This window comes from Amphiura filiformis, chromosome 12, assembly GCF_039555335.1.
Source record: "Amphiura filiformis chromosome 12, Afil_fr2py, whole genome shotgun sequence".
Taxonomy (NCBI): Eukaryota; Metazoa; Echinodermata; class Ophiuroidea; order Amphilepidida; family Amphiuridae; genus Amphiura; species Amphiura filiformis.
Genome location: NC_092639.1, coordinates 50578217 through 50590491, shown reverse-complemented (window position 1 = coordinate 50590491; position 12275 = coordinate 50578217). Strand labels below are relative to the sequence as shown.

The window sequence follows — 12275 nt, the reverse complement described above, 5'->3', positions numbered from 1 at the left end:
GTTAACGACCCTTATCTAGAGTTAAGGCACATTATGTGGGGTTTAGATGCCTTATCTGTGGTTTATGTTCCTCATTTAGGGTTAAGGCGCCTTATTTTGGGTTTGGACTGCTTTATCGGGGGTCTACGTCCCTTATCTGGGGCTACGGCGCATTATCTGGGGTTGTAGGTACTCTGGTTCAAAACTTATTTTTTTCAAGATGGCGCCGACGGCCACCATCTTGGATTTCTGGGTAAAAATGAGGTCGTAATGTCAAAGTAATGTCAAATTTGAAATCCTTGTGGTAGACTTATCCAAAAAAGTGACTTTGTACACGATTTTAAGTCCTCTGGTTCAAAACTAAATTTTTCAAGATGGTGCTGGCCACCATCTTGGATTTCTGGGTGAAAATGATGCCGTAATGTCAAACTAATGTCAGAATCGAAATCCTTTTACTCGACATATCCGAAAAAGTGTCTTTGTGCATGATTTTAGGTGCTCTGGTTCAAAACTTAAATTTTCGAAATGGTGGCGGCGGCCATTTTGGATTTTGGCCTCTAGCGAAAAATGCCGGGATTTTCGCGAGGGTCATGGAGGCTATTTTTTTCCTAAATGGTCCATAGAAGTCGAATCAATCGTCAAACCTTACTAGCCAGAGAGTGGTCACCAGATTGAAGTTTTTAACCTAACTATATAGCTACAAACTATTAACATTTCTGACACTTCGCATCTAGAGCAAGTATAAATATAAAGCACAATCTAAACACTGCGAATCTGGAGCAAGTATAAATATAAAGCACAAGTAGGGGACCTACCCTGAAATACCCTCAATATACAGTACGGTATATACACACGTTTTATTTGTCTTTTATTTTGGGGAGAAATGCATGTTATCTGTAGCTTTAACATTTCGTAAACCCGAAGTGGTTTGGACTATTTCCACATCTAATATTCCAGTATAGTTTGATCAGCTCGTAATCGGCGGGCCTTATAACATCGCGAATTGATATCAATAATATTTTATTTGGAGATTTGTCTTGTGACATCTCGCCAGAAGTACTACAAATTATTAATTGAAGTCCTATACTTTGTCTACTTCAATAACACGAAAACTATAGACTAGGCAGATCAATTATATCAATCTTAATGTTGGTCTACTTTTCGGTGTAGGGGTAAAAGCCTAATAATTCCCGCCGATTACGAGCTGATCAAAGTATAGTGTGGTGATGGTATTAAAATCGTTTTAATGCACCGATATCGCAGGAGAGAATGATCAAAGGGGCATTATCTGATGTCATGGATATGAACATTGATTAATTAAACTGGAAGGTGACCTACATTTTGAGAATACAAAACCAACGTTCCTTTTATTAATCATATCCTCTATAGCCCGCAAATAACCGACCCCTATCCTGATGAAGCTATCTGCTGTGCAAACCGCTCTCTTTCCGAGCTGCTGTCGTCTGCATGCCACTGATACTTATATACACAGGCGCCATCCAAATACTAACTTTGTAATTGTCATTAACATAATTATTTTATACAAGGTGGAATAATCAATTATTAGTAATTCCTTCGAGAGCTATTTCCACTTAAATTTTAATAAATATGCTCTCGTCTAGACAAAAAATGTTAATAATTAATTGATAATTGCAAATCCGACGCCTGTATAACGGTAATTCTTAATTGATCAATTGCCATTAGCTCAACACGTTGAAAGCTCCGGATGATACAAGTGTGTCTCTTGATACCCACCCTGCTAGTTTATTCAAATTGATTCATTTTTAAAAATCATTTATAACCTGATCTTATGTCAATCCATGAAATGCCATTTACAATTTACAAAACCAGTGGCGTATAACCAGGAGTTTGGTGTGCGGGGGCAGAGCAAAATTTTCGTCCCCATTATAGGGAGCAAAGCCAGATTTTCGTCCCCATTTAGGAGGCAAAGCCAGATTTTCGTCCCCATTGGTCAATTTTGTGTCCCATTATTTTGCTCGTAACCATCCCCATTTGTCCCTGAAAATTTCAGAAGGGGGGGGGGGGGGCACTGCCCCTTCAGCATCCCTACGCCACTGTCCATGCAAACTATCTTATTATATTCTTATATTCTTGAGAACGTTCCTGCAATCTTATTGGTTCTTACCCGTGTGATATGACACGATATCACACGGGTCAGCGCGTGTGCATCAACGCAATACCCGTACTCGCTATTTAAACCAATCGGAGGCGCATAGCAACAACGGGACTGATCGATTTTAAGCCCAAGGTAGTTCCTTGTAAAATGTATGATTTAAATTTGATTAAAATTTGTAATACTTATGATATTTCTATTTGAATTGAAGTGTTTAAGAATGAGAATAAAGGTATTGTTTTTAGCCGCTGTCGTGCATCTATCGTCTCATATAACACGGGCGACATCATTATTTTTGGCGTAAAACAACTCGGCTTCGCCTCGTTGTTTTACTTAAAATAATGATGTCGCCCGTGTTATATGAGACGATAGATGCACTCCAGTGACTAAAACCAATACCTTTATTCTCTAAATCAATGTCGACAATCTTACCCGTCATCAGGTTGAAGAGCTGAATATTTTGAAATGGTTTAAGTCTGTGTCCAATCTTGAAATCTTTCCCAAAGCCGATGAAAATACACTGAAGAATTCAAAGTAAACAAGTTTGATTGCATCTAGTGTTAAATTACAAGCTACTATTATCTTTAAATCGGTTTTATAGGACGAAAAGTAGGACTTACAGCTTAAATTTAAAGCCAATGATACAGATTGAGCATTTAGGCTGGATCTGCAATAGTAACGGGTACTAAAGCCCGGGCGTAGAAAACAGGAGGGATTTTAGACATGTTGGAGGCATGCATCGTTACTGTCATTATTATCGAAAAATCGGTTTTAAAGAATGAAAATAAGGGCTTAAGGTGGTACTACACTCCTGATAAATTTTGTGACTAATTTTGCATTTTCTCAAAAGTAACTACACACTGGTAACAAAAGTTATGTATATTATAGGGCAAGGAATCAAATTACTTCACTGAAATTTCAGTGATTCAAGACAAGTGGTTCATTATATGTGTTAAGAAATGAGGTACATTCTAGCAGTACCTCTTTTCTTATCATAAATAACGTACCGGCTATTTTGAGTCACTGAAATTCCAGTGTAGTAACTGGATTCCTTGCCCCTATAATATACATAACTTTTGTTACCAGGTTATTATTTTTTGAGAAAAATGCAAACATAGTCACAAATTTATCAAGGGGTGTAGTACCACCTTATATTTAAATCTAAATGGAAAACATTGAGCATTATTCAGACTGGATCGGCATATTAATAAGTGTTTGAAGCCTAGGCTTCGAAAACAGAATAGAAGCAATAGAGGTTACTGTCTCAAGTAGAGATAAGCACACACTTTGGTGACGGTGGACGTTTCGAAAGCTTTGGTAGATCCTATAGTTGAATCGGCGTTTATACGACGTATGTTTACTAATTATATAGCTTTATCACATATTTGGACCTTAGCATGCTTAGTATAATAGCCCGTACAAGTAAATCCAGGAATATACGGAGTTCTTTATTATGTGTGGCGTTTTAAATTTGTTAGAACAAATACTACATCTATATATAATTTACATTGTACATCTTGTATTTCAGACCACGTTTATTTCACTGTCTCTAAAAAAAGTGTAAGAACCTGTGAAATATTACGATACGATTACGGATCGGATAGCAACGTTTGCAAAGTATTTTTGTGGGACATGAGAGCATCAGGCATATCGAATTGCACTCTATTCTGAATACGAGGAATATCCTTCTGATATCAAATAAATTACATTAAGATATATACATTTTGCCCCCAAAAGACCTAATTTTTTAAGGTGATATTGGGAATAAATGTGTATCTTCAATACGAAAGGTCAAAATTTTCGAATGATGGTCCGTCAATGGACGGCTTTTTCTTCCCAGCTACATACACTTTAACGGTAATTAGATTTGCATTGTTTACTTCGAGGACTGTTAAGTATCAACAATTTTAAAACGTTTTATATAATGAACAAGAAAACAAACAATCAACAACAACATTGCAACAAATTACAACAACATTCTAAATATGTTGTCAAAATGTTATTGTAAAAACATGTTGGCAAAACCTTTGTCAGGACTTAAATACATTATGTTAGAATACATTCCTACAAGTTTTCTAAACTGTTTTTAAATGTTATTAAAACGTCAACCCTTTTTATACCCTTTATATAACCCGAAATTTAAACGTTTTCTGTAAAACGTTTTGTGATTGCTGGTTAACTTGGTAACCATAAGCCACTCAATCCGAACCGGCAAATAGCGTAAACCGTATTGTAATTATTATCAAACAAACCCCGACAATATAATGTTCCATTATAAAGCCCAAAAGAAGGGACTCGATATTATGGAACCATTGCTCTAAGAAACATTTCGGGAAATCCCAGGGGAAATATTTTCCCGACATCGAACTACAGCAGAAGAGACAATCAAGTTTGAAACCAAAGGCCGTTGTCTCTGACAGCAGCAACTTTAGCTAACTTTCGGTAAGTAAGTGTGCAACCAACACTTCAATATATAATATTTCTAAATCATTCATGTCACGACAAAACAGTGATGAAAGTTAATAAAAGGGACATGTCTCAATAGGGGTTTGTTTACTAGACTTCTCCGACGGGACATAAACCTAATATCGTGACCGTGTCCTGCACGTAAAATGTATACCCAAACGTAATAATTCAATAACATTTACCATCATGACCATGTCATTTATTCACTGCATGCACATCAACCCGTCCTAGTTTTTCAAGTTAAGGAAATGAATAAAACACACCGAGAAAGGCCTATTAGGCCGCCTATTAGGCTTATTAGGCTTTTAAAATTACTCCTGTAGACATAACAAATTTGTGGATAGAAACAATTTCTAACGTAAACCATTCTATTTTTACGTGTGCTACCAGGAACAGGAAGTTAACGCTAGAACCATATCCCATTCTCAATTAGTGCTGAATTTGCGGGTGAATTTGTCTGGAAGCGGGCGTACATAACTACATTGTCTCCAACATCACATAATTACATAACCCACTCACCCATCCAAACTTTGGTAAGACGTGTGTTCAGTTTTCGAAAATCGGAGATCTGTCAACTTTAAGGGGGTACTACACCCCTGGTCAATTTTGTGCCTATTTTTGCATTTGTCTCAAAAATTATAGCGCATTGGTGACAAGTAAGCTATGTATATTATAGGGGCAAGGACTACAATTACTGCACTGAAAATTCAACAACTCAAGGCTAGTAGTTATTGATTTATTGATCAAATATTGGTTTTCCCTCATTTTTGACTGTAACTCCACAACTGTTGTCTGTGCTGAAATAAAATTTCCAGTGCAGTAGTTGTAGTCCTTGCCCTATAATATACATATCTTACTTGTCACCAATGCGCTATAATTTTGGAGAAAAATGCAAAAATAGGCACAAAATTGGGCAGGGGTGTAGTACCCCCTTAAATATTTTCTTCTACTATAGAGGTAACGCAATCACGTCCTTATTCAAATGGTATCATTTACTCCAGCCGTAATCCTGATCGTAAACCGAGCATGCAACCAGTAAAAATTTCTACTCCTTCACAACATACAGCCACTATGGCCACTGATATGCTGTTATAAGCAATCGTGTATTTCATGGAATTAAGGGGTACACCCCTGGCCAATTTTGTGCCAATTTTTGCATTTTTCTCAAAAATTATAGCACATTGGTGACAGGTAAATATGTTTATTATAGGGGCAAGGACTACAACTACTGTACTGAAAATTCAGCAACTCAAGGCAAGTATAGTTATTGATTTATTGATCAAATATTGGTTTTCCCTCATTTTTGACTGTTACTCCATGCACAACTGTTGTCTGTACTGAAATAAAATTTTGAGTGCGTTGTAGTCCTTGCCCCTATCTTACTTGTCCCCAATGCGCTATAATTTTTGAGAAAAATGCAAAAATAGGCACAAAATTGGGAAAGGGGTGTAGTTTTTAAAAACAGTGAGCTATATGTATTACTAGGTCTATTCAAATCAAAATAATTAATTTAAATATGATATCCGTTAATTGATAATCTGGCTCATGTTGGGATGCAACAAAGATCGTTTATGTCATTCTAACTTTGAAGAATGTTTAGCATAAACCTATCTTAGGCAGGAAATAGGTCGGCTTTTGTCTGTCTCAAAAAAGTAAACATTAAACTGAAACATGACTACGACTACTAAGAATTGTTGTATGTGTCTGGTCGTGGAATCATTATTTCAACGTGACGGAATGATAGCATAATCAATCACATTCAAATTGATAATCAGAACGCTGCCTGATTAAAATTTGATTCTGGTATGCCAGAGTGGCACCGACGTTTGCATTAAGGGTCTGAATGAACCGATTGTTGAATGATGTGTCTTTTAAGGCAGGTCGGAAGTGAGCAAAATCTAGTGGTGTTGACACTCACTAATATTGAGACAAGTAAAACTGACACACAATAGGAATGATATGGGCTCTACACTGTTAGAACATGTGGGGGGGGGGGGGTAAAATTGTTATGGGGTAAAATTTGGATGGGTAACTGCCTAACATTGGGTAAATATCCGCGGGTTGGGTAAAAGTGACGTGGTTAGGTAAACATTTTGTCTCTCGGTTTACCTATTAGTTGGGTAATAAAACAGTGTAATACGCTAAAACACCACAGAATGTACATTCCTACTTTTTTTGTTGGTATATATATCGAAATGCTGACTTGGGTATTAGGCAATATATTACCCAACAAAAGGATAAAATTCACCCTATATTGTCGTAAAATAATTACCCAATGCCATCAGGAAATTGCCAAATATCATTGGGTAAAGGCAATACACAATAAATGGACAAAAAGTACCTAATAATGCTTTAAAATAATTAACAACAACCTTCTAATAAAGATTAAGTTGAGAAACATATAAATCAATTTTATCAGAGCTATGATAGTTAATGCCTCCTTTTTGTCAGACATTAGAAATATTTAGATCTTTACTGAATAACATGAACTAGATCATCATGTCAGCCTCTCATCTGTGTTTCTATGAAATGCAATGTTTGTTTGTGATTCAGCTGTCGTCGTGATTTTCATGTTTGTGGTACATTGAAGCATTATACCGTATATCATGTAAACAGCGTTTCCCTCCCATATTCACATGATTCATGATTCAGAAAATGAGTTGTTATTGCTATCAGAGGCGTATAGGGGCACGGGGGCATCGATCTGAAAATTTAGAAAATCCCCATACGGAAATTGCCGAAAAATGGCTTGTGCTTCCCCATCAGGACCGGGGCCTCCAATTATGGTCGTGCCCCCCCCAATAGGATGCCACTGATTGCTATCACATAAAATGGCTACCCGTGCACAACAGCATAATGGTGCATGCAGGTCTTCTGTTCTTTTCAAATACTTTTTGACAATTTAGACCAATTACCCCTATACTTTTCGAGGAGACGGATTGACTCCATGCTATATTACAAACCCCCTACCACGTTACCATTTTTGCCGAGATATGACACTATTTACGTCTCTAACAAGTTTCATAATGTCAGCATCGCCTCCAGTCCTTAACAAACGTGTTTGTCTTTAGTTCAATAATCTTCGACAAGAGCCTCGACTGAATCGACTCAAAGCAATTTGGACAGTGTACTTCAATAAAGCAACGCACTAACCATCATATCTTCTAAAAATGGGTCGTAGCCATCATTTGCCCCTCGACAATTGTCTCGATTGTAGCCAGTTTGTTCTCTGTAGGTGGTAAGTAAAAGTTAATATTGGTTAAAACTTGAAGATGGTTATTGATAAATAACAGTTATATCTTATGTGTTAAGCCGTGGTAGATATCTGGCAGAAGTGCAATTACACAAAGAGAGAATCCAATTCGTTATCATAATGGTAATGCCGTATTGCAAGCACATCACCCACCCACCCCCACACAACAAACACACACCCCAACAACTACCACCACCACGCACACACCCCATCCCCCCGTTGAGTTACATAGCCACACTAAACTAAATCCAAGTGCATGTTTAGGGTTTCTGTAACACTTTTTAAACACTGCGAGGTGTTTAATTTTCCCTTTACACAGTAAAGATATAGGACACCTAAACATCAAAGTAAACACATAAACACAAAGAGAAAGAGTAAAAACATTTAGAATTTAAACATTCAACATGTTTATTTTCATATTGTTCGGAAAGTAAATACACATGTGTTTACTTTGTAAACATTTGGTGTGTTTACTTTCTAAACAATTTTCTTTTTTCTTTTTTCGTTCACCATTCTTTAAAAGATAGCTACGCCACTGTAACATAAAGACCCGGATAGGAAGGAAAAAAAGGTCATACTTTGCAAACGTCCATCCATTTTGCATAAGAACCGCTGCCTCCTCAAGATGGTGTCCGTAAGCCCCGTGTAACCGACTCGGTAAGAAATCCGTCAGGTATGCCTGACCGTGATCAACTTTGCACTGAAATGAAAGAGCGAAATATGGATATAGTGGAGTTATTAGCATTAATCCTGATTTCATTGTTTTTAATCGTCCCTTCTCTGTAACACACACAGGTAGAAATTTGTTATACTCTTTCGTGATTTTGTTTTATTGAAAGCTACTTATAAGTGGTGAAGTTTTGTAAGATTTTTTTCTTTAGTTTTTATGTAAAGCCTTCACAAAAAATAACACAGTCGTTATAAATACGCATAGGGCATATAGCTTCAAAATTACTATCAATATTTTTAATATAGAAAGAAGGGTAATTTATTTACACCCATTACACTTCCACATACGGAACTGCACATATATTTATGGCTGCGTTAATTTTTGTAAAGGCTTTATATACACTGAAAACCAAATCCGAGTCAAATGACTCATCCAACCGGGTCTGGCGATATTGACTACCTCACACGGGTCACTTGGACTCATCAAAATGAGTCCAGCAACAATGACAACCAGATGTGACTCATCTATGTTAGTCAATCTGAATCACATGACTCATCTTGGTTAGTCAAAGGGATATTGACTAGACTAAGTGAGTCAAAGTGAGTCATGTGGACTCATCAATATGAGTCCAGCAACAATGACAACCAGATGTGACTCATGTAGATTAGTCAATCTATATCACATGACTCGTTCAGCATAGTCAAAGGGATATTGACTAGACTAGGTCAGTCATGTGGACTCATCAATATGAGTCCAGCAACAATGACCAGATGTGACTCATGTAGATTAGTCAATCTGTATCACATGACTCATTCAGCATAGTCAAACGGATATTGACTAGAATAAGTGAGTCATGTGGACTCATCATTATGAGTCCAGCAACAATGACCAGATGTGACTCATGTAGATTAGTCAATCTGTATCACATGACTCATTCAGCATAGTCAAACGGATATTGACTAGACTAAGTGAGTCATGTGGACTCATCAATATGAGTCCCACAACAATGACCAGATGTGACTCATGTAGATTAGTCAATCTGAATCACATGACTCATTCAGCATAGTCAAAGGGATATTGACTAGAATAAGTGAGTCATGTGGACTCATCAATATGAGTCCAGCAACAATGACCAGATGTGACTCATGCAGATTAGTCAATCTGTATCACATGACTCATTCAGCATAGTCAAAGGGATATTGACTAGACTGAGTGAGTCACTGGGACTCATCAATATGAGTACAGAAACAATGACAACCAGATGCGACTAATGTAGATTAGTCAATCTGTATCAAATGACTCATTCAGCATAGTCAATAGGATGTTGACTAGACTAAGTGAGTCGAAGGGAGTCACATGGACTCATCAATAGGAGTCCAACAAAAATGACAATCAGAGGTAACTCATCTAGATTAGTCAATATGTATCAAATGACTCATTCAGCACATTCAAAAGGATATTGACTAGACTAATTGAGTCGTAGCGAGCATCAATATGAGTCCAGCAACAATGATCAACCAGAAGCAACTCATCTAGATGTATCAAATGGCTCCGACATCAAAATGGACTCATCAAAATTAGCTCAGGAATCAATGCCAACCAAATGTGACTCATCTAGGTTAGTTGGCCTGTATCAAATGACACATCATGGTAAGTCAGATGGATATTGACTATACTTAACTCAAAATGAGTCACATGGATTCATCAAAGTGGTTTCAACAGCAATATCAAATGATTGTGACTCATTTAATGTAGTCTTGTCTGTATCAAATCACTCATCTCGTTAGTAAATGGATATTGACTAGACTTAGACAATGTAGCCTAAAACTATAGAAACTGGGTTAGTTTATAGACCAACCTGCTTTAGACATATGAGTCAAGGCTGGACTCATCTTTGTTAGTCACGCTGACTCAGTTTATTATATTAAAACTCAGTGCAACTAATCATAATTAAACAAAACTAAATAACTTTGGGCAACAAATAATTATTGTGATGAGTAATTGTCTCAGGAGGACCTTCTCTAAATCGTAAATATTATACTGAGTTGAAATAATAGGAAACAAAACCACGGATGACCATGACAGAACGCAGGGAAAACAATATTTAACACCACTGATTTTATATTTTCAAAGAAATACATTAGAATTTTCTTCCCGTACATCTTTAAGACCGTACTTTTAAGGATAATTTCTAGAGTATGTGTCACCATGCTATCAAATACACTTGATGGCTATCCAAACCATTGAAATGGGTCAGTTTAAACTGCTCATGTGACGACTCATCTTTGTCAGTCATCATAGATTGTTTACTGACTCGCTTGGCTGGGTCAAATTAGACATAGCTTGACTCACACATGTGAGTCAAGGCTGGACTCATCTTTGTTAGTCACACTGACTCAATGTTTTCTTGACTAATTTAACTGGGTCAATTTAGACATCGCTTGACTCACCCATGCGAGTCAAGGCTGGACTCATCTTTGTTAGTCACACTGACTCTGTCTAAAATGACCCAGTTAAGTGAGTCAAAACATTTTACTGACTCATTTAATTGGGTCATTTTAGACATAGCTTGACTCACCCATGTGAGTCACGGCTGACTCATCTTTGTTAGTCACACTGACTCTATGTCTAAAATGACCCAGTTAAGTGAGTCAATAAAACATTTTATTGACTCTTTAATTGGGTCATTTTAGACATAGGGCTGGACTCGTGTTTATGAGTCACTGTGACTCGGATTTGGTTTTCAGTGTACCAGAAACTGTGTTATATCAATACCGAACAATACAAATATATCTTAGATGAGGAGCTTAATATTATTGTATACATTGCATCCTACTATGGTTTCAGAATATAAACATTCAAATGGCTTATAACAATATCTCCTATGTGGCTATTTAGAATATTATCTGGGATACCTGTAAATATTGGATGACCTTCTCTTCGGTATCCATATCGTAAGGAGCTGAAAAGAAAGCACAAAATATAGACAAAATGAATAATTATTAAAAAGTAAGCATCTATCCCCATTTGAGATTCTCTATTATATTACACACATTCTTCTGTAAAAGTAATTCGATAAACCTAGTTTTTCCTACATAAAACTTAAAGAGGAACCAACACATCTGGAAATGTAGCATGTTTAAGTCCATTTAATCCAGTAACATTATTTTTATGAGGAGAGATTAGTGACATTCACCTAAAGCCAAGAATTTTCTGCTTTACAAATGCTAAATTCCGCTTTTCTCCGCTTTGTAATTTTAGCACATTTCTGACATAATAAAATTTCACAAGAATCTTACCTTTACTGTAGTCGCCCTTCAAACTGAATTGAAGGACAGGCGTTGCACGGTAAATCTATGACGGATTTTACTTTATTTTGATGAATTTTGAAGACCCATTTCATTTAGTATTTTATTTATTTATTTTCAATTGTATTTTTTTTCTTTTTCTAGGTCGTTTTTGCTTATTTTTTAAATTTTTTTCTCAGAAATGCGTTTTCCGCTTTACCTCCGAATTCCGCGATTTTTGCGGAATTTCCGCAACGCGGAAAATTCTTGGCTTTACATTCACCCACAAGACACAGATTTTATTGCACCATATCCCACAATGCAAATTGATTCTTAGGTGACCTTCAAGAGCAGGTGGTGTAAACTTATATTTATGCAGAATATGTGTAAAGTCCTAGTGCATGCATGATGGGATATTATCTGAGTTTGAGATTTCTTGCTATGTTGTAGGTATATTGCTACAACTTTACCACAGACATTCCTGAC

At 36.6% G+C, this 12275-nt stretch overlaps 1 protein-coding gene and 1 pseudogene across 3 annotated transcripts in view; one reads left to right on the top strand and one right to left on the bottom strand.

Moving 5' to 3' along the window:
- Positions 1-12275, bottom strand: part of LOC140166360 (venom phosphodiesterase 2-like) — a 54922-nt gene that overhangs the window by 15934 nt on the left and 26713 nt on the right. For all 3 annotated transcript variants that reach the window (XM_072189804.1, XM_072189805.1, XM_072189806.1), the window contains 4 exons: positions 11418-11464; positions 8411-8532; positions 7733-7808; positions 2546-2633 (listed from right to left, as the gene is read on the bottom strand). In XM_072189804.1, the coding sequence (XP_072045905.1) occupies positions 2546-2633; positions 7733-7808; positions 8411-8532; positions 11418-11464 (333 nt within the window). The remainder of the gene's footprint in view (positions 1-2545; positions 2634-7732; positions 7809-8410; positions 8533-11417; positions 11465-12275) is intronic.
- LOC140167052 (small nucleolar RNA U3) lies at positions 10669-10754 on the top strand (annotated as a pseudogene).